Source organism: Pholcus phalangioides, unplaced genomic scaffold (assembly GCF_987345545.1).
Source record: "Pholcus phalangioides strain wild (caught in Gottingen) unplaced genomic scaffold, Ppha-v1.0 ptg000027l_1, whole genome shotgun sequence".
In the NCBI taxonomy this organism is placed as follows: domain Eukaryota; kingdom Metazoa; phylum Arthropoda; class Arachnida; order Araneae; family Pholcidae; genus Pholcus; species Pholcus phalangioides.
The window spans coordinates 3,234,835-3,257,084 of record NW_028301617.1 but is presented as its reverse complement, the minus strand read 5'-3'; the positions used below and the strand labels follow the sequence as shown (position 1 = coordinate 3,257,084).

Here is a 22,250-nt window from a genome sequence, read left to right as displayed (position 1 = left end):
ATTCGTTTCATTGGGCTACCTCTGTAGAAAAACCAGTAATTGCAATTTCTGTTCAAATTCTGCTCCAGATGGTAGCACAAGTTCTAATATTTAATTCACTTTTTTTTTGTTATTTTTCAATGAAATTTTGGCTTGACTTCGTTCACGTTTGGCAATTCTGATGACTGTTTTCTAGTTATGCTCGAAGAGATTCCGAATTGATGTCATCGAATACAGTAAAAAACGTAAAATAGGAGTTTGTGTTCTTGCAAATGACTTCAATGTCAGGAGTACACCGGTATGTTCCATTATAAAGGGAATTCCGTTATAACCCCCCCCCCCCTCAGCCAAGAGGAATGGCTAAAAAACCGAAATCAAGCTAGAGAAAATAAATTTCCATACTTGTAGAAGCAGTTGTGCATGGTTAATTTAGATCGTTTTTATATGTGTCACAAAATTGTATTTAATAAGTTGTGGTGAATCTGCTGAATAATGAAATGGGTGGAATAAAAAAATTGCCAAAAATTACCGAAGCAAAATCAATTCAGCTAATGATATATACCTAGCGTAGCCAACAGCTGGACCGCATGAGGCTGATGTTTAAAGTAGGGTTGGGTTTTTGACGTCAAAAACTGTCGAAAACCGTCAAAAACCTAAATGAATGCCTTTTGATAATGTTTTGAACACAATAGGTGTACAACGTGATGAAAAACTTACTTTTTGGCATATTACAATGTTTTATTTTTAAACATTAATTTATTACAATAATTAAAACAAAATATTAATTATAATTTGCAATTTTGAATTTTTCAACACAAGAGTCTAGAACATATAAAATATAATTTTATGGTTCATTTATCTAAGCAGCTACACATTACCTGTGTTCAATTTGCTAAGTGGAATAGAGCTGCTTATTCAAAATATGTAGAATAGGGCATCAGGGTTAGGTTTTTGACCCCAGAAACTAACTCGGTATTAAAACCATCAAAATCTTACTGTCAATGATGTCAAATAGTTTTTGTTAACTTGATAGGTATGTTAAATAACAAAACACTTACTTTTATTCAGATTAAAGCGTTTTATATTCAGAATTATAATTACTGAGGAAAAATACCAATTTCGATATTTTAAATTTTGTGATCTGCCCAAAATTTTATTCCATATAAAATTTCTAACGCAGCATCTGTTAATGCACCAGCTAAACTCATTTATTTTCTCCTAAAAATTTCTTAGATCAGGGTGCATCAATTCACAGAGCTTTAAAGAGTATTTTCAACCAAAGCAGAGCTGATGAGACTTGATACCCAAAGCATTTGTTTTGCACGTTTGAATACAGCTTCAATTGGAAAACAACTATTGCATTATAAATGCTAGTAAATGTACCATATCATAGTGCAAAAGTAAGAATAAACCAAGTTTGACATATACAAGCTAGCATTGCCAAATTAAATGACATTTTAGTCCTACAATTTAGTATTTTGATCGCTAGATTTGTATTTCAATGTTATGCACAACAAGCGTATCGTTTTAAGTATCAGTGGTTATCTAGATAATTTAATAACAGAAATCACCATACATATATGATGTAACAAACCTTTTTTTAAACTCTTATCTGCTGTAAAACGAGTACAGCAGATGGTTTATATCAATGCACACATACAGTATATAAGCAGTTGAAGAAATTTTGAAAGGTCAAGAATCATTTTGAATCAGAGAATGTCAAATAGTTCCATAGTTTTCCCTTTCGTGTTTATGCTATGCTTTATTCAAATTGTATATTTTATAACAAAAAATATATGTATATACAAGCAAAATAAGGCCATATATTGTGCAAAATAATTTTGTAGAGAGTAGACAATTATTTTAGAGTCGTATTAAATATTCATTCTTTATATAACATAGTCACTTTAAACATTACATGCAATTAACGTGTGCATTTCCAATGGAAATTTTTGTATCCAAAAGCAATATTTGAGGTTTTTGACAGTTATTGACAATGGTTTTTGACGTGACAGGTTAAACCGTCAAAAACTGCCGTGTGTCAAAAACCTGCCAACCCTGGTTTAAAGGAGTTTGAATATGTAGTCAGCAAAACCCACGAAACATCGATTTATAAGTTTTTCTAAAAGATGTAAATTCAGTATAGCATTTCCTTCGTAATTTTAATTGTGTATCTGTGCAATAATTATGTATTTTCATGTCTTTAAACGCATTTTATACTGTCAGAATTTCATTCATTGGCAAACCATTCCCAGTCATTGGTTATACTGTATTTTACAATTTGTTCCGGCAGTGTCAGAAAAGCAGAGGGTTTTACTGTACTACTTAACCATAATGCACCTCATACACATTCCTATATGGAATTTCTAACAAATTCGCACATGCCGGAAGTGTATGTGTGGCCTTAAAGCCGGGTTTTCCTAGGAACAGGTTTTCTTGCGCTGTGTGGACCGAATAGAAGTATTTCGCGTCGGCAGAAACATTTAAGCCGGGTTTTCCTTGAAATAGGTTTTTTTTTGCACAGCGTGAACCGAATTAGACCATTTCGCGCCGGCAGAAACGTGTTACATAATTACGCTACGCGTTTGTGTTTTCCTAGCGAGGCGCATCAGATCAGGGCGGCTATATTATGGTATATGGCCTTGGCATCAGCTACTCCGTCGTCTGCATACTCCGGTTTGAAGGGAAAAGGGAAAGAAAACACAAGAGTGAAGAGAACATCGGTAAAACACGCGGCGCACGACACATTTGACTCCTCCAGAAGCAGTCGGCTAATCACGCCCGACGTAAAGCGCTGTCGTGAGGCGTATTGCGCTCTGTAGGAAAACAGTCGTACCGCTTCTCATTGGTGAGTGGACGGCGTGTCGCGCTGGGTGAATCACGTTGCGCGCGGCGTAGAAACCTGCTCCTAGGAAAACCCGGCTTTAATTTTAAGCTAGGTTTCCCTAAGAATAGAATTCTGTGCCTCGTACAGCGTGAAAATGCTGATTGGTTAAAAACTTGAAATTCAGGTTTTTTTTACCAATCAGAGTTTTCATGCTGCACGTACTGTAGAAACCTTCTTCTAGGAAAACCTAGCTTTATCGCGTTTGTGTTTTCCTAGCATGGCGCATCATCTGTTCTGTCGTCTTCTGCATGTCCACGTATTTTTCGCACAATAAAAAGGGGGGGGGGAAGAAAACAAAACAAAGGTGAACAGAAGATCGGCGAAACGCGCAGCGCATTTGATTCCTCAAAAAGCAGTTGACCAATCACTTTAGACGACGCAAAGTGCTCGCGTAAGGCGTGTTGCGCTCTTTACGAAAACAGTCGTACAGATTTTCCTATTGGGGAGTAAACGACATATCACGTTGTACGCGGCACAGAAAACCTGCTCCTCGGAAAACCCGGCTTAATGTATTTATGTTGCCAGAATTGTCCTTGTTTCGTGTTCTTTCTGGTGCAGTGTATTTCGCTACTGATCAACAGACACCTGCCGTCAAGGGAGAACACCAGGGTCGTCTTAAGAACATCATGAGCCCCCTTGCCAAATGATTTTTCTGAGGCCCTACCAGGCAAATTCTTGAAAATCTCAATCAGATCTCATTTTTGTGAGGCCCCTTTTCTCTTGAGGCGTCCGGGTGGGCCCATACCTTCAGACGGCAATGGCGAGCACTAGATATACCTTTAGAGTAGGCACAAAGATTTTCTTCCCGAGAAATTTCTAACTTTCCATTAAGTTCGTTAAAAGAAAAAAAAATTCCAAAACAATTCAAGCAGGGGAAAAAAAATTATCATTAAATGCGGGTCATATGGTCATACTCTGCTAGCATACAAAATTCAATATTTCAACATTTTCATTGTTAAAAGAAAGAGAATTGGAGCATTTTTTCAAATCATCACATTCGTATCTTGATATCCTTGTTTGAATTCATTCGATATTCTTTAAATTTCTCCAATCAGACGAGAAGGAAAAAGATCTTTCCTAAGCCGGGTTTTCCTGGGAATAGAATGTTTGCGCCGCGTGAACCTAATTAGACCATTTCGCGCTGGCAGAAACGTGTTACATAATCACACTACGTGTTTGTGTTCCTGGCGTGGTGCATCAGGTCAGGGCGGCTATATTATAGTATATGGCGCCTTGCCTTGGCATCAGCTGCTCTGTCGTCTGCATGATCCTGTTTGAAGGGAAAGAAAACACACAAGAGTGAAGAGAACATCGGCAACACGCGCTGCGCGCGACGCGTTTGACTCCTTCAGAAGCAGACCGCCCAACACGCCCGACGTAAAGCGCTGTCGTGAGCCGCGTTGCGCTTTGTAGGAGAACAGTCATACTGATTTTCTTATTGGTGAGTGGACGGCGTGTCGCGTTGGGCGATTACCGTTGCGCGCGACACAGGAAACCTGCTCCTAGGAAAACCCGAGCGGTGACACGCCGTCCACTCACCAATAAGAAAATCAGTATGACTGTTCAGGAGAACAGTCATACTGATACTACAAAGCGCAACGCGGCTCACGATAGCGCTTTACGTCAGGTGTGTTTGGCGGACTGCTTCTAGAGGAGTCAAATGCGTCGTGCGCCGCGGTTTTGCCGATATTCTCTTCACTCTTGTGTGTTTTCTTTCTGTTCTCTTCAAACCGGAGCATGCAGACGACAGAGTAGCTGATGCAAGAGGCCATATACTATAATATAGCCGCCCTGATCTGATGCGCTCCGCTAGGAAAACACAAACGCGTAGCGTTATTATATAGCACGTTTCTGCCGACGCGAAATGATCCAGATCGGTTCACGCGGTGCAAAAGACTTATTCCTAGGAAAACCCGGATTTACTCGCCTAAAGAAATGTTCGCCTTGTTGCCAATAGATGACGGCACATACGACCGACCGTCTAGAATTATAAATTGTTTTTGTCGTGAAGGTGGAAAGTCCCATCCTTCGAACCGGTCAGCGATATAAAATCATTTTCTGCAGATACGGTTCTGGTCTTGCACCAAACAACCAGAAGGGCTCTGGAAGCTGCTCAGACGTTGGTTTGTAGATTCGCCCTCGGAGCGACCTCACTCGCAGCAACGTGCGCAGGGTGAAGTTGGTATCTCCACCTTTGAAGCAAGATCAAAACTATCATACGTCGCCTGACTTTGGTCACTGAATGATCGTAGAGTGGTGAAAAAACTCTTCATCTACTCTTTCTATTGCCTCCAAAGTACATCCTGGTGGCGTAGGACCAACTTCCTCGGTAAAAAGTATCTTAACACGCCAGTGCTACAAAACATCCAGCGACCAGGTCGAGCAATTAAAACATCGATTCGCAAGAAGGCCCACGAATTGTGGAGGCAAAAAGTACTAAAGAAATCATCATTGAACTACTATTGCAGGAAGTTAGCCTATTCCTGGGAGAGCGCGTATGATGGATCTCTTCCATCAACACTCTTCTTCAAAGCTCCGACTCGCTCACTGGAGACAAACCACCGTCTTGCTAAGTTCACTGTGAACATGGTCGCTACATGCCCTCTCTGCAGGACGAACGAGGAAACCATAGAACAGATCCTATTACACTGTCGTGAATTGTCACGCTGCCGAATGTACCTACACGAGCCTCCAGATGTAGATGTATGTTGCTTTTAGACTCGGTCTAAACATAAGAACACGATAGCAAAAGAAGTTAACTACGATCAGAAGAGGCACCGGTGTTGCGGTGCTAGCCATTACAAAGGCATCCTCATCCTTTCCGCTGTTATTAGTTCACGTGTCCGCCGTAGAGTGAAGAGGTGCATTGTTCCCGCTTACAGGGCTAAGGCTTGCGACGAAAAGCAACGTGCACAAATTAATTAATTTAATTAGTCTTTACTCCTTGAAAGAAGAAATCAAAATGCTGTCTCCGGATGAATTGGCTTGCGTGTACAGCGCCCTGATCCTGCAAGATGACGACATCGCGGTCACCGTGAGTATCGCTAATAACAGCCGTTCTTACAAGATCCGTAACAATCGCTAATTAATTATTATATATATATATATATATATGGCAACTAATAACGTTCGAAATTATAATCGATTTTCCCACTTCTTTCATTAGCTTGTATCGTTTCCGCGATCAGTTCTGTGACCGGCTGTATCGATCACTTATGCGCAACGTGGTTAGGCTTAGTTACGAAAAATGGTGGTTGATCGTTTTTCCCAGTGTTGATTTGTAATTGGATGAGTTTTTAAATTGGGCATCTTGAACGCCGTTGCTTCCGAGCACCGCGGTGCTCCCTGAAGCACCGCAAAGTGTTCTATGCCCGTGTTTCGATTTCGTGATCTATGTCCAATTGAATATCTTGCATCCGAGGACACAGTTCTTTTTTTTTAATGCATTTGTATGTCGAATTTGCACCCTAAGGGTGCTCTTCTTTTGATGACGGATGCTGGCAGTGCTCGCGAGTAGGTTGAAGACCTCTAGTTTAAATGTTTCTATTGCACTGTGAAGACCGTTTGTGACTGTAGGGATCGCGCCAACCTCCCCAATATCCGGTGGGGGTTCGGTAACATTATATATATGAGACTTGTCGCTCTCCATCTGACATAAAAACCATAATGAGTTGCGAGGTATGGCTCCCATACCTCACGCCATGCAGCTGGGATCTTCGGCAGGCCCTATACTAGAGTCCCACCCTTGTAAGGGAGATCCCAGGGTCGTCTTAAGAGTATCGTGGGCCCCCAGGCCAAGTGGTTCTTTTTGAGGTCCTACTATGTAAGTTCTATAAAATTTCAATCAAATCTCATTGGCCCGTTAAGATGGCACTGAGTCCCCCCATGCTGCAAGGAAGACGGCTGTGACGAAGCCATAACGTTCCAAAACGAAAGGAGCACCCTGTTAAATCAAATGAAAGGGTATAATCCCTTATGGCGATTTTTCTTTTTTGAGGAGAGGAATGCTTGAAAAAGCATGATGAGAGAAGTCGCTGAGCATGGAATAGGGTTATTTTTTCGTACGCCTTGACACTTGAAACAAATTGCTAATGTTGAATGACACTATGACCGTTAAAATTAAAAAATTATAACAAAAACGAGCAATAAAAAAATCAAGAATAAAACATTCTTAAATGAGGGATTGAGATTAACAATAAAACAAGATTCTTAATCCGAGAGTACTCGCTGGGTTTGCTAGTGCATGAAAATTTGAGCTCGGCAAAAGAAAATTTCCTCTCTTTGTCAGTATGTGACAAACTGATCATTGCTATCATTTGATTATCAGGAAACTGACCTTTCTTAATGTTGAGCGGGAAGTGAAATAAGGAGGCAATCTCATGCAGCGAATTCTCTCAGGTTAAAGCACATATACTGATGTTTCTTTAACTACACCAAACACACGACAAAAAAAAAAGTGTTTGCAATGTGATTCCTTACTGGAAGGCTGGCGCCTCCCCCCCTTTCTCCATCTTTCTATTGGTGCTGGTTTGTTGTTTCCTCTTTCTTTTTAGACAGGGAGGGAAATCCCAGGTCGCCATGGTGACAAAAATTGGTATTGACACTTGAAATTTTCTTGTGTGTAGTTATTCAATTGTAGACTGAGAAGCGGCACTAAATGTTTGGAATTTATAGCAGCATATTTGCCAAGTTTTGTCACCTAGATTGTTTGGCGATTTGTCCAGCTCTGCTATGGTATAATCCCCTTTTTTGGCTATGGATCTGTGATTTTTTTTGCTTGGCGAGACAAATGTCAAAGCATGATGAGAAGTTGCCAAGAATGAAGTGCAGTCATGCATGTGGACGTCTTGTCAAGAACTGGATAATTGCTCGTTATTCTGGAGGAAAATGAAACGGACTTGAACAAATCTCGTCCTCTAAGAGGAAAGGTGTTTTGAAAAATTCCATCACTTCTGGTTATCCAGAATCTAAAGTTTGGAGTGTCTAAATATTGAGGCCCTACTGTATTATCGACCATTCTTTGTTGCTGTGGGCCCCAAAGCAGAATATGCCAAAATGTGCGCCGTAAGCAACAACAATTGGCGAACAACAACGAGCCAGAGCACGGCAACGATGGCGACTTGTTGACGGAAAAAAGGTTGCCAATTTGGCGTGTCCCTTATATCGAAGCTGTTCCGCCAAGGGTTCGTTGCAGAACAATACACAACATTCAGCTTTGGGGGCCATGGGATCTGTAATTCAGTAAGTCCTGAACTAGGTTGGTGTTTGTTGTACTCACTTCGGCAGTTCATCTACCAAAATTAGAACAATACAGAGGTTGGCGCTTGTTGCCTGTATGATGACTTATTTTACCGGAAAATTCTGTGATGGTAAATTGAACTGATTTAATGAGTCTGACGGGTCATAAACAGTGACAGATAACTAAACATTCATTTAATAGACAACCTGATATATTAGCTACTGAATAACACTGATTTAAGTATAGTTGTCTAGGGTTAAAAAAAAGATGCCAAGTTTTTAAGAGACTTGAATTTCTGCCCGGTTTCCAAGGAAACCGATAAAATTATCATCTGCCAAACATCTGAGACAGTATACGGAACTGGTTGTTAATTTGATGTACAGCAGATTCGTTTTGATCGTATCACTTGCCTGCCATAACTTTGGAAAGTGATTATAAAAAAAATTTCTGTATATTGTAATTAGTGTGCGAGAATTTTGCTTTGACATATTTTGTCGTGGTGATTCGCAGGGACTGTGATCTGTCGCCCCTTCCCCTGACGCAGTAAGCTCATCGTGGCCTTTCACCAGCGCTGTCTGAGAAGGGGGAACCTCACAAAACTGAGAACTGAAACATTAGCAGGGTCCATGTGGCAAAGCTATGGGGGCATTGCCCCTAGCATCACTGGTAGATGCTGACTGATCTAAAATATCTGCCCATATAGTCAAATACTGTTACAGCGAAAATCTAATTTTAACTAACACTTTTCTAATTCCCCAAGATGAGTTTGCATTGGAACAATGCAAAAACCTGGGATTCCTTTATACCGAAATTTCCGTATAATGGGATTCAGCAGTATATCGATTATCATGTTCCCCCGACTTTCAGGTCTGAGGTCTATCTTCACTGATGGTAGGGCCTTAGGAAAATCATTTGATGCGGGAGGCCAATATGTTATTAAGACTACTCGGAACAGCTGCTGAATGGTCCATCACTTGGCGACTTTAGTTTTCGGTGCCGAACATGTCTGATGGCCCGATGAAAAGTTGTCAAGGCTCAGACACTACGGACGCTGAAAAAAATCAACAGCGTGATTATCACATAATAGCAAAAATATCAGTATAAAAAAAAATAAAACCCAGACCATTTTTTTAAAAAGTAATAAACAGATCGGGGCATAAGAAATTCCGGGCATGAAATATTCTTTGTTCGTTTTAAATAATAAATTGATAAGACAGAAGACATGACAATCGATGAATAAGTAATGAATATAATGAAACGGTTTGATACAACCTGACCAGTAGATAATAATCCAAATAACTCGAACTGCTGAAGAGGGGGGGGGGAGAATGATATAAGAGAAGCGGAAATGGAACTGCTTTTTTGAATTTTTGTGGAAAAACGTGGGGAATAAAAGAAAAATCTTGTTTGGCAAAGCTAGCACCACCTGGTATCACCCAGCGAAAACTGGAAAGATATTGAAAAGTATGGCAACCCAGAGCCCCATTATGATAGTCTTGAAGACTTTGCCAGGAAAAAATCGCCAAGGTTGTGGTGGACCATACTGCAGCTGTTCCCCGCAGCACGGTTTCTGATTATAGTAACTGATAACTACTCATCCCAGGTGCCGTGGCGACTAAAAATGATTTTTCTGGCACCTTTAAAAAATTCTCCAGGTGTTATTACTAGGTTTAGATCTCAGATGAGACAACACAAAATTTTTAGGAGCATATCGACCAACATAGAAACACAGAGGATGTGATATCCTGTTTTCATGATGGGCCAACATGTGAATTACCTTTATTTTTGCTGATGCGATACGTTGCAAGAAATATCAGCTTTACAAATCCAAAAAAATAGTTGCGGTCAAATTTTTCAGGAGCCAAGCATGGGTTTTGCTTCATGGTTCTAAATATTTTATGTTTGACTCTTCAGGAACCAATGCCATCTTAACGCATGGGCCCACCCGGCATCTCGCAAGCGAGAAAAAGGTGAAAATTCCCCAGAATTTACAAGGTGGTGTCTCAGAAACACTGCTTGGCCCGGGCGCCCGTGATGCTCTTAAGACAGCCCTGTCTGGAACTTCATGTTAAAAGACATTATGCAATGAAGTCAGAAAGTGTCACCCTCAGACACTGTTTTAGCAATCGCATATAGAAATTTTTAGGTCTTGCACACAATATCGGTTTTCTGATCATCACGGTGACCTGGAGCTTGTCTATCGCTATAAGCACCCACGAATGGCAATGTTTTGGTCCGTAATCCAAATGTTTTGGTTGTATCAGGGCTGGACAAATACTTGGCGCACGATCGCCATGCCCCAAAGCAGAATGTTTAGCGCTGTTCTGTGACGAGTCCTCGGCTGACTGGAAATTGTTCTGCTGTAAAAATCCCCGTACATGTAATAGTGTTTTTGCACTTTTTCTTAAAATTCTTCCGAATTGTTCTCCAGTGACACTCATTGTTCTGCGCCGTACGTCACAGATTTTGGCACATTCTGCTTTGGGGTCTCCATGGCAACTAAAAAGTTAGGTATTGGCTCTTAAAATTTTCTTTGTGTGCATACTGAAATAGCAGGCTGAAATCAGCATGAAACGTAAAATCTACCTACATAAAAGAGGGTCACTATCGAGGTTTAAGCTACGTTTGCATTTTTGTGAAAAATGTGAAAGAAAATCTTAGAATACGAAAGAAGTGGTAGCCACTTTTGCAAAAATGCGTACAGGAGGTACGGAACGAGTAGACATTCAACCATCAATCCTTACACTAGCATTGTAGCATTTTGCTAAAGCTTTTCTCCCCATTTTCGCTTTTTTGCGAAAGGATTTTTTTTTTATCTAGCTTAAACCGTGGTCACTATTTTCTGAAAAAGTCAAAAGAAACATTATTTTGAGCCGTTTTCTTCAGGTAGAAATTTTTTTGGTGCTTTAATAAAAAACTGTTTTGACGCCTAGATTTTTTTTGCGATTTGTCCAGCCCTGTGTTATATTTTTATTTGTTTCGAAGGCCAAAGATAGAATAATAAGAAAAATCACTTGGGAAATTTCAACCCTTGGTCAAGCTCTTCTGTCGCAGAAAAATTTAATAGCTGTTGGACTGTGGTGGTAGGTACTGGCTCGTATCACGGTTTCTCTTGTTCAGATCCCACTGGCACCGCAATGGTGGTCGGTTGAAGTTTGTTTTTCTGTGATTTTCAACTTCTAGGCACAAGTGCAAGGCGATCTCCCTTTTTTAAAAAAAAATTGGAACAGGCCTACAACACTGTACACTTATTCTATCATTGCATTTCACTCATAGGTGGCAGCACTGGAAATTCAAAACACGATGCTCGACGCACACTGAGACTGCTAGTTACCAACAGACTTCTGGCACAACTCTTGTGACATTTAAGTTGCCACAACCGGGATAAAAAATAATGAACATTACGGGCGAACACAATTATAGTCGAAGATTAGAATTTAAATTTAATTGAGAAAGAATGTTTAAGGATTTGATTCACAGAATATTTTACAAATTTTGGCGTGTTAAAGTTAATATCAATATATGCAATATTTTGAGAACAATTAAAATTAAAAATTATTTTAAAGCACTTATTATAAATGAGGTGGTCTCTCTCCACTCACCTCGGGTTCGTACCGTTACACTCAATCGGTAGTAAATTGCCTGTGGCGATAGACTGGAGTTGCGCTCAGTTTGAATCGATGAATGTTGAACTGTGGTGTCCTTTTTTTTTTGCCTGCATGATGACTTATTTTACCGGAAAATGCTATGACGGTAAAGTGAACTGATTTAATGAGTCTGATGGGTAATTTTTTTAAAAAAGGAAATCCATATCCATACACTGCGTCTTTATACCTGCCAAATGTTACGATTTCAGCAAGTTGATATACAATTATACGCTTTTGCTCCTAAAAAATGTTTTTTACTGAATTGGTAATTATATGATCGGTAATTCACACACACACCTGAAAATGGTTTTATATTCATTGTCGAGATTGTGATCACACTGATAATATTCACTGAAGATATGGACTGTTGCAAGCGCATGACTTAATCTTTTAGTATGTTCAATACATTCACATCTTAGATATTTTTCCTTTATCGCCGCACAATCTAGCTTTATGTAAATTATGTATATGGTTAATTAAAGAGGGATTTCACTGAAAAATAACTGCACTGGTGAATTAGTTTTAAGTCCTCTGTCCCCCCACCTTAACCATATATATATATGTTGTGTCCCGTTTAGAATTTTTTTTCCTTTTTTGTGTGATTCAATTTGAAGGTAGTAATGACTGGTAATTAGCTATGAATTGTGACTTGGCACTAATCGCCATTAGGTTTTTGAATGGGGGAAATTCGGATCCATGTAAAAGTCTTCCGAATTCTCACTCCCCAAAGTTGGCAGCTATGATATAGGTGCCTGTATCAATTTTTTTTTAGTTGTTATGGCAACTTGTGCCCTTGAAGTCCTGGTTTAGGGCCTGTATTTTTTCCTAGCAGTGGTTCAGAGAGATTGAAGAGTTAAAATTATGACTTCACTGGTGTGTGTTGATATTGATAATATCACTGAAAATTTAATTTTAATCTTTCTCTTTTGACAGGCTGAGAAGATAAACACTCTGCTGAAAGCTGCCAACGTAGATGTTGAGTCGTATTGGCCAGGTGAGTGGCGGATGTGGGCAGTCATGTTTGGTTTTGTTGATGGTCAGTATGTGGATGAGTGTGTTTTAATAATACAATGGTGGGTTTTTTTTTCTACACCAAGGTCTATTCGCTCGGGCTCTCGAGGGCATTGATCTGAAGTCGCTGATCAGCAATGTTGGTTCCGGTGTTGGTGCAGGGCCTGCTACTGGTGGAGGGGCCGCAGCCAGCGGTGGTGACAGCAAGGCCGAAGAAGCTCCAAAGAAGGAAGAGAAGGTTGAAGAGCCGGAGGAGTCTGACGATGACATGGGCTTCGGTAATTTTTCTTTCCTGTGAAGTTATTCTATTTCATTGTGATTAGCTGGTTGGTTGTTTGAACAACTGCCGTTGGGTGAGGGACAAAAAACAGCTGCAGTTTATAGGAGAGTTTGGGCGGTTATAAAAAAAGTAACTAAATTTCGACAATAGTTTGCCGAATGCCAGACTGAAGAGGTAGGTCTAATGTTGGTAGCGGCTGTATCGTCAATGATCAATCCTTGTCCCTAAATGTCTAAATTGGCGAACTATTGTTGCCAAATGCAGCACTGCGAAGAGAGCATATGTTTGGAAGTGCTCCTTTTGCCAGTGGGAAAGATTTAAATCATATGGTATACCAGGCCACTGTTAAACTCTGTACCTCCGAAATCATGCTGATTGCCGTCTCAATATCTGAGTAGCACCATTGGATGTTGATAGTTTTAATTTTGAAGCTTCAAGATCCTATGCGTGTAATTCAGCACTATCATTTAATTGCACAGAACTCTGACACTATTTTGAGTTAGGTGTTATATCAAATCATGCTTTTATTTACCTGCATGTGATCCCTATGTACGAAAGTTTTATTTGTTCACTGTAAGTTTTGGGCGGGATGTCTGGGAGCGTTATAACAGGGGTCAGCAGTATTTCCGGCTGGTGTTCAAGCCTCAAAGTTGCAAGCTAGTCTCCCGTTTCAAAAAAAATGCCTTCCCAGAGAGCAGGAAAACTTACAACATACTGACATAACGTGAAGCTTCAACCATTTGCCATCTCTACTTTCAGGTATGGAAGACAGGTGGCAGGAACACAAACACAATTTTAACAACATAAATACGTTAAAGCCACGCATAAACTCGGGGCACACATTTCGGCATGTGTCAGATCGTTAGAAATTACATAGAGGAATGTGTATGAGGTGCGCACGCACATACATACGTATGGTTTAAGTAGTAGTTCACTACTTAACTTCAAGGTGCGAATGCGAGCTGATCTCCCCTTCAAAGTCTCGCCACAGAGAGCAACATACCTACAGACAGTTCAAATGTAATTCAATCATAACACATCACTCACTTTGCTTCTGAAACACAGATGGTGGCACTGAAAAATCAAACACGACACTGCGTACGCACTCGGACTGTTAGGATACACGCACAGTTAACTTTCGGCACAACTCACTAGGTAGTAAATCGCCCATAGATCGTGATAGACCTGCGTTGTGCTCCTTTTGAAAGAAAGGTAGGTTAGGTAGTAGTAGTATTTTCAGCAGGAATTCACAAATCACCAGCAACGAGCTCTCTGTCTTTGATCTGTTTCTCTTCACGCGGAATGTTCTGCCAGCGGGACAACATATTATATCTACCAAGTCTCCTGGATTCCCAAAAAATTAATATCTCCTGTATTTCGCTCATGATTGTTAAAAAAAACTCTACTTTTTGGCAAAAGATTATTTTCAAAGAATTTACTCCGGAAAAAAAAACGTGCCTTTTTTTTTTAATCCCTGAAATTCTGTCACAGGCCTAATGTACATACATGCCAACCACCATTCAAATTGGGGAAAAAACAGTAAAAATCATTTGGGGGGGGGACAATTGGCAAAGTGCAATATGTCAACTTTGACCACGTGTAGGGCTGCAACTAGGTACTTCGCAGTAGGGGACTAGTATTTCACTCATAATTAAGAAAATTGATGGCAGCGTTGCACATAACAAGCATTACACAGAAACAAACTTCATCTTAGGTTCTAAACATGTATGCACACATTCCAGCATATAACACTTTGTTTGAAATTCTGTTGAGGAATGCGTGCAAATTACATGTATGGCTAAGTAAATATGGCGAGTACACATTTTGCGTTTCTTTCTCTCTCTCTCTCCCCCCCCCCCCCATAATGTGGAAGGAGCTGTTAAATGCATGAATTTGGCACCCCAGCGGTAGTTACTCAATCATTGCGCTTCACTCATAGTTAGAAAAATTGATGGCAGCACTACACATAGCAAGCATTGTGCAGTAACAAATTTCAAGTTTGGATATAGTGGTTTTTTTTTTTTTTTTTGTCATTTCAAGTGTCTCCCTACTTTCTTTATCGATGTGATTGTTTTTGTTTCCTCACCCCTTCCCGCCCACGTGTATTTATTGATAGCCGTCGAAATTTGCAGAATTTTTCTGGTTTTTTTTTTTTTCTGTGGTTCTATTTTAGAGCTAGAAAAAATTGTTGTGGCTGGTTTCATTGGTCAGGCTAGTGACTATCTATTGTAAAAGTGATGCTATTAAAAGGATGTGCGTGTAGGCATTTTCCTTTCTCAGATTTCGAGTCTGGTAACCTTGCATTAGGTTCACAACACGTACTCACACATTTCGACATGAACCAATTTGTTAGAAATTCCGCAGAGGGATGCAGAAAAGGTGCATGTGTGGTGTTGTAGCAGTAGTAAAAATTCCCATATGTGTTTTCCTTAAGTTCTCCCTGATCGTTCTGCGGTAGCATTGATTGTTCTGTGGCCTGTCGCAGATTTCTGTATCTTCTGCTTTGGGGCCTCAGCAGAAATCATCTTAAACACGATCTCTCATAGGTTTGTATGGAAAATCATTTAATTCATTCGGGGAACTGTCCCAAATTTCAAATAAAACATCAACGAAAAACATTCGTGAAGACACTTCTTTACTCGCTAATAAAGGAAATATAGTCCGCAGTTCAGTTTGTTAAAAATTCATGTGTAAAAAGAAATTAATTTGAAATTAACCATGTTAAGAGATTGGCAAATCCGACAAGGCTATTTTCAGCACTTGCTACTGTGTTTGGAAATCGCAACATGTTCCATCTATTTTGGTAGAACATTTTGACAAGCACAGATGCGTGTCTCTCTTGCTTCTTTTTCATCAGGTTTATGGGGGGCGTGTCAACTGATTCCTATTTGACTTCGTTTTGCTAGAGCAGTGGTGCGCAATCCCCTTTTGACCGAAAAATTTCGCCAACCCCGGCATGGGCTCGCCATGTCCCAATTTTTTCAATTTTTCGCCAGTAAACATTCTGTTATCAAGGTATATGGTTCTTGATGTTTCCATGCACTGGGTGATTAAGTCCTAATCGTCCGATTTCAAAATGAACTACACTTGAAATCGATCATTAACGAAAAAGTGTCCTTAAAATGTGGACACATTTCTCCTACTCTCCCCCCCCCCCCCAATATATTCACATATTACTGGCCATTCTATTGGGGTTTTTTTCAATATTTAAGAAATATACAATATTGCGATTGCGATCAGGCAATTCTCTTCTCACTAGTCATCCTGCAAATGTTCTAACTTGATATCGTCCACCGTATGCCAGCAGCACAAATGTACAAATTTCCTTTTTTTACAGCTGTTTGGATACCTTGTTTTGCTATTGAAGTTTTACCTGAAATGCAAATGTAACACACGTGTGTTTCAATCGTGCCATATTGAAACACGTTACCAAACATTTTTGGAAAATAAACTTCCATAGAGTAAAAACCATTCAAACGTCATTCCCCGCCTTTTTTTTTTTTTTTTTTTCTGCAAGGACGTTGCACGTTCATGATTCTAGCATGACGGAGCCTATAATATTGAGTATATATACAAGTAGAATTTATTAAAATTATTTACCTATGTAGACACACCCTAACAGAGTTTGACTGTTTGAGTTTGTTTTTTCATGTCCGTGAGTAGTAATGTCTTTTCCCTCTATTTTTCAGGTCTGTTTGACTAAGAAGACATTTGGACATCATTATGTACATTTCATAAGGTGTAATTAAAGAAAGTTTCGATGCAATTCAATGGCTGTTTTATTGAAAACTGCTGCATTCTACGATGGATCCATGTGTATCCCCAAAGCAGAATGTTTTCCATTGTTCTGCAGTGAGTCCTCGGCTGACTAGAAATGTTTTCCGTCATGAAAAAATTTAAATGATGGTGTTTTCTACATTTTTCAACCTCGGAAATTCTTTGAGATACCATATTCAACTTTGGGGTACATGTGGCTTCCTTCTTTGAGTCTTTCATTATTTAAGGTACAGAAATGTCTGGTGTTTCTTTGTGGAATTGGATATTTAATGAAATTTTTTTTTCTCTCAACTGAGTTTTATTAACTTCTTGCGCTGGAAATGGCAGAAGCCCAATGACTAACTCATACAAAGTGAGCTTGTACTTGTAATAACTTCTATTAAGTAAATTCAGTAGATGTGCATAGCACATCATTGCTACTTTAGAAGCAGACAGGGCTCGGCACGGGTCACTTTTTTCACTAAAAGTCACTTTTTTAGAAACTGGTCACTTTTATTACGTATTTTCAGGCCCAGGTCACTTTTTCCACTTTTTTTGCAAAAAAACCTCGGTCTCGCGCGCTTTTCTGCTGTCAGTGTTTTTCTTTTCTTCAAGAAGGAACTTTACCTGTTCAATATCGCTAATTTTCTCCCTCCCTTCATTGAACTACGATCGAAGGCATCTTATCTTCCCGGGAGCATACCGTGTGACGTCAGCATAACTTGATTTCAAGGCGCTTGGAAAAAGTAAGCTCCTTAGTTAAAGAATCGTCATTTTATGGAAAAGCCGGTCGGAAAAAAAACTAGCATAAAAGGCGTACTTACAACAAATAATTTTTCCCCCCTATACTACCATTCTTTCTTATTTCCCCACGTGCTCACTCGTTCTTTCATTTTCATCTTATTTTAAAATTGATCCTTTATTTTATTTGTTTTAAAAAGTTTTAGTCCTAAGGGCCAAATTCCTTTCTCTGAGCATCGAGCAAGTTACATTTGTTGTTTGTTCTATCGTTATTTTTGTTAATTTTTTTAAATGTTATTTGAAATGACGATTAGAGAGCCCGTGCAGAAACTAACTTACGCGCAGCGGGAGAATACCAAAGCGCGTATTAAAGACGCGTATTATTAATACGTATTAAGCGTATTATTAATACGTATTAAGCGTATTATTAATACGTATTAAGCGTATTATTAATACGTATTAAGCGTATTATTAATACGTATTAAGCGTATTATTAATACGCTTTGGAGAATATTCTTGTAGCTGGCCAAGGTTAAAGAAGCTCGCATGTATTTTGAATTTACTTACAATAAAAAAAAAATCATCCGATTGAAAATCGCGATCTATCGACAAATAAAATTCGTACTATTTTTCTAACTGGATTTAAATCTCAGCACGAAACCGTACCCCCAAATTTGATCGAAAGGAGAACTATTTATGAAAAGATCACAGAATCCTGCAATTCAACATTTAGTTTAACACAAGGGTTTCCAAATCAGATGAAAATTTGTCATCAGGCTGATAAAAACTCAGTTAACGTGCATGCGAGCGGTAACTGAAGGCGGATTTAACGATGGGCACACCGAGCGCGCCTTTGGCCCCTACTTCACATTTTTTTCCTAATTTAAAGGGCCTAATATTAATTTTTTTTTTATGCCCGGGCCGTAACTTAATTTAGAGCATCTTCACGATACTGATTGTTGACTTAATATTGTTGGATTGTTTTCCTTTTTTTTCTCTCCATGCACGTGCGGGAACCGGTTGTTCCGACGCTGTATGCAAATCGGCGACGGCGTACCCTCACGGGAGCACGGATATATAGACTGGTTTTTTCTCTATAGGTGAGATGTCTGTTTTTTCCCCATGGATGTATGTCGGGATTCGATTTGTTTCTCTCTTTTGATTGCCGGCCGTATTTTTGATGAACGAAAATGATCTTGTTTTTTGTTTTTGCAACTTTTATGGAAAAAGAGTTCAAAATGAACTTCTGATCATTGTTTTTCTTCAGCTCAGTCGGTACGCTCTGCCCCCCCAAGAAATATCGACATCTTGCGCGCCATTCTTGATGTGTAAAAAAATCTTATTTTTAGACCTCGGAAGTTATTAAAACGTTTGTCTCGAGTCTGTTATGACCGCAATAGGAGAGGGCGGGGGTCTGGTTCCACGGGTGTTGAACGAGGAAAGGTGCCGAGTTTACTCATTTTCTGTTAAAAAGAGTGGATACCGGCCCCAAGCGATAGTAAATTTTCGTTCGTACTTGCGACCCGGATTGCTACATACCGTGATCAGATCCAAAAGCGCGGGGGGGGGGGGGACAATGCCTTGGACGGCGTTTTTGATGGAATGGCATATTTAAGAAAAGGCAATAAAAATTCCTTTGCAAAATTATCGAATTTCACAGTCAAGGGGCAGTAAAATTACGTTTCCCCTCCAGAAAAAACAATTGTATTACGGCCATGGTAAATCGGGTGTCCCGGATGGGGACGAATTCACTATTTTTGTTCGTTGAAAGTTACGGGAGGAGTCAGCGCTAACGTGGCGACTTGTTTTCGCGCTAAAATAGGTAGCCCTGACAGCAGCATCCATAAACTCTGTATCAACCGCATTTATAAACCCCGTATGTTGTTGATTCGATTTTTCTGTTCATTTCATCCTAATTTTCCGTATTTCCCGATATATTTCTATCGATTTTCGCATATTGCCGCATATTAGGTTAATTCATATTATAAATTATATATTTTTTTGTAATTTTTTATGTGCCCTTTGTCAGCCATCTTGAATTGACTACCGCAAAACGGCGATTCCTTGGCGCGAAAAAAAGTCGCCACGTTGGTGCTTACAAGGTTCATGGGAAATTTACCGGGGAAGGCCGCTGAGTCTCTTTTTCTGTTAAAAATTACGGGGGGAAGGCCAAAATTATATGGGGCGCGGTAGCCCGGTCGATAAGATGCTCGTCTAAAGTACCAAAGGATGTTTAGAGGTGTCGCGAGTTCGATACCCGGTTCGTCCTTGTCAGAAAACTTTCTGACACGGGTACAACAAAAAACGGCGACATGACCGCATGAGAGTCCCCCATCGAGGGGTTAGCGCACCAACCTCTCGGTGAGTATAAAAAACAAGCCTGCCGTTCGGAATCGGCAATAAATTGTAGGCCCCGATCTAATTAGCCCTCGTGTGCAGAAAATGACCGTGGTGCGACAAAAATGATCAAATAGCCAAAATTATATTGTTTCCAGGGGTAGGAACACTGCGCCAAAATTAACATCTTGCGCCATCCTGCTCCAATAGTGTTTTCGTATTTTTCTGCGCCAAATAGCTAATTTTGCTTCGTATGTCCAGAATTTCTTAAAGGACGCCAAAAATTTTTTGCTCCTGCTTACCGTGAAACGATTCTTTCTAAGAGCGTGTTTTATATATATATTCCACTGTACGCCTTATTTAAACTGTCGGCCTTTCCATCGTGAAACCCCGATTGTGCAACTGAAGATAATTTGCAATGGTCTTTCAGCTTTAAAGTGCAAATGCGAGTCAGTTGCCGTTTAAAAAAAGTCGCCACTGGAAGCAGCAGAAATTACTGCAGTCGATCGTCATTGCGTCAAATCCAGATGTTTCGTGAAAAAAATTTCCATCCCGGAAGTAAAAAGTGTGTTTTCGCTGAATTACGAATGTTAATTTAGAAACTTTGCCGAATAACGAGTGTCAGATCGCTAATCTCGCCAAATAATGCGTATTTAATCGCCAAACGTCGTGTTGATTCTTCCGAAATTCTCCCCCATTTTGCAACAATTTCTTTCCGAGTATAAAAAACTTATAGAAAATTTTTTGCTCATTTGAAGTGCTGCTGTTCAAGACAGCAAATAGTGCCCACAGTAAGCAAAAATCATCTTAAATAGACTGGTGTGAAAAATTTTATGACAGCCTCTCTTTCAAACAAGGTGTCAAAAGCCTGAAACACCAAAAACAAAAAACAAGCTGATGAAAAGATTTTTGATAACAAAAGAAAGTGCAGTTTTATTTTGAAAAGGGATGAGGGTTAACGAAAATATTCTCGTTAATTTCCCTGCTCCAATAAATATCTGCTCCAAATCCTATATTTTGCTGCTCCAAAACTGATCCGAATCCTATATTTTGCTGTTCCAAATCCTGAATTTGCTGCTCCGAATCCTGAATTTTGCTGCTTCAAAGCTGCTCCGAAATGGACTTTGTCACTTCCCACCCCTGTGTTTCTGGGTAAAGGAGTAAATGTGTGTTTTTTTCGCACGGGTGTATGTTGTGTGTAAAAAAAGGGAAAATATATATTTTTACAAATTTTTCTCTCGAAAAGCAAACAATTTCAAAACTGGTTTATTTTCTCCCTCACCCAAGGACAGTATTATTTTAGTGCCCCGCCTGTAAAATAGTACTCGCCCACTTTTCTCAGTCCAGCCATAGGTGGAGATACTTTAAGGTCTTAGGGGTGTGGCACGATGGCAATTGATATACATCATATATATCTTTGACGTATCAATAAATATTGGTTTTGCCGGAGATGCCCTGGACCTCCCCCTTTCGGGGGGGGGGGACCCGAAGATCTTACGTTGCTTCTATGTATACATCAGTAGGCTCTGCCATTGACGCTGGGGGGGGGGGGGTGGAGGATTGCCCCTCCCTCAACATATAATAATTAAAATAATTTAGTTAATTTAATAATTTGAATACTTTATTCAATTTAATAATTTAAATATTTTATTCAATTTAATAATTTACATAATTTATAATTCAGTAATTTAAGTAATTTTTTAATTTAATAATTTAAAATGTTAAAAATTTAATTTTATGGTTTTTAATCATTAAGTAAATTTCTTAAAATTTGTTGGAACATATTATACAAACCTAGGTATGTAAATCAAATTTGTACTAGTTAAAAAACGTTTGAGTACATTTTGTATACTGTATTCATAGCATAATATGAATGAAAAATCCACTGGAATGTAGATGGGAAAAATTCTCTCATCAAATTTTGTTATTTCATTTTTTTCCCTTCTTTGAAAGGGAAAAATTTTTCCCGCTTTGAAGTTTTTCCTGCTTAAATTGATTTTAAGATGGGTTGTGGAAAGCAACATGGGGGAAGGCATTGCTGCTGTTACTTAAAAAGGATGTAATGTAGTTATTCTCTCACACATAGTTGTTGATAAATTTGATAAGTTATTCAAAACTTTTCTGGTTAGCAGAATGCGTTTGAGTTTGATTTAATTATTTCTATCTATTATGTAAAAAAAGCAATTTCAATGAGTTCTATTGAAATGCAAAGTTAAAACTAAATTCAATTTCAATTCATTCAATTTGGTAATAAAAATTCATTGTCCATTTGGTCTCTCTCTCTAAAAATATTTTGGTCACTATTTGGTCACTTTTAAACATTTCGGTCACTATTTGGTCACTTTTTCAAACATTTTGGTCACTGTTTTCACT

The 22,250-nt window shown here is 39.3% G+C and overlaps 1 protein-coding gene across 1 annotated transcript; it reads left to right on the top strand.

The window, feature by feature from the left end:
- Positions 1 to 5,707: 5,707 nt before the first annotated feature.
- On the top strand, positions 5,708 to 16,809 carry RpLP1 (Ribosomal protein LP1). The gene is made up of 4 exons (XM_089251544.1): positions 5,708 to 5,900; positions 12,686 to 12,746; positions 12,850 to 13,041; positions 16,733 to 16,809. Exons 1-4 carry the CDS (start codon positions 5,829 to 5,831, stop codon positions 16,744 to 16,746), a joined length of 339 nt encoding a protein of 112 aa, XP_089107670.1. The 5' UTR covers positions 5,708 to 5,828; the 3' UTR covers positions 16,747 to 16,809.
- The last annotated feature ends 5,441 nt before the right edge of the window (positions 16,810 to 22,250 follow it).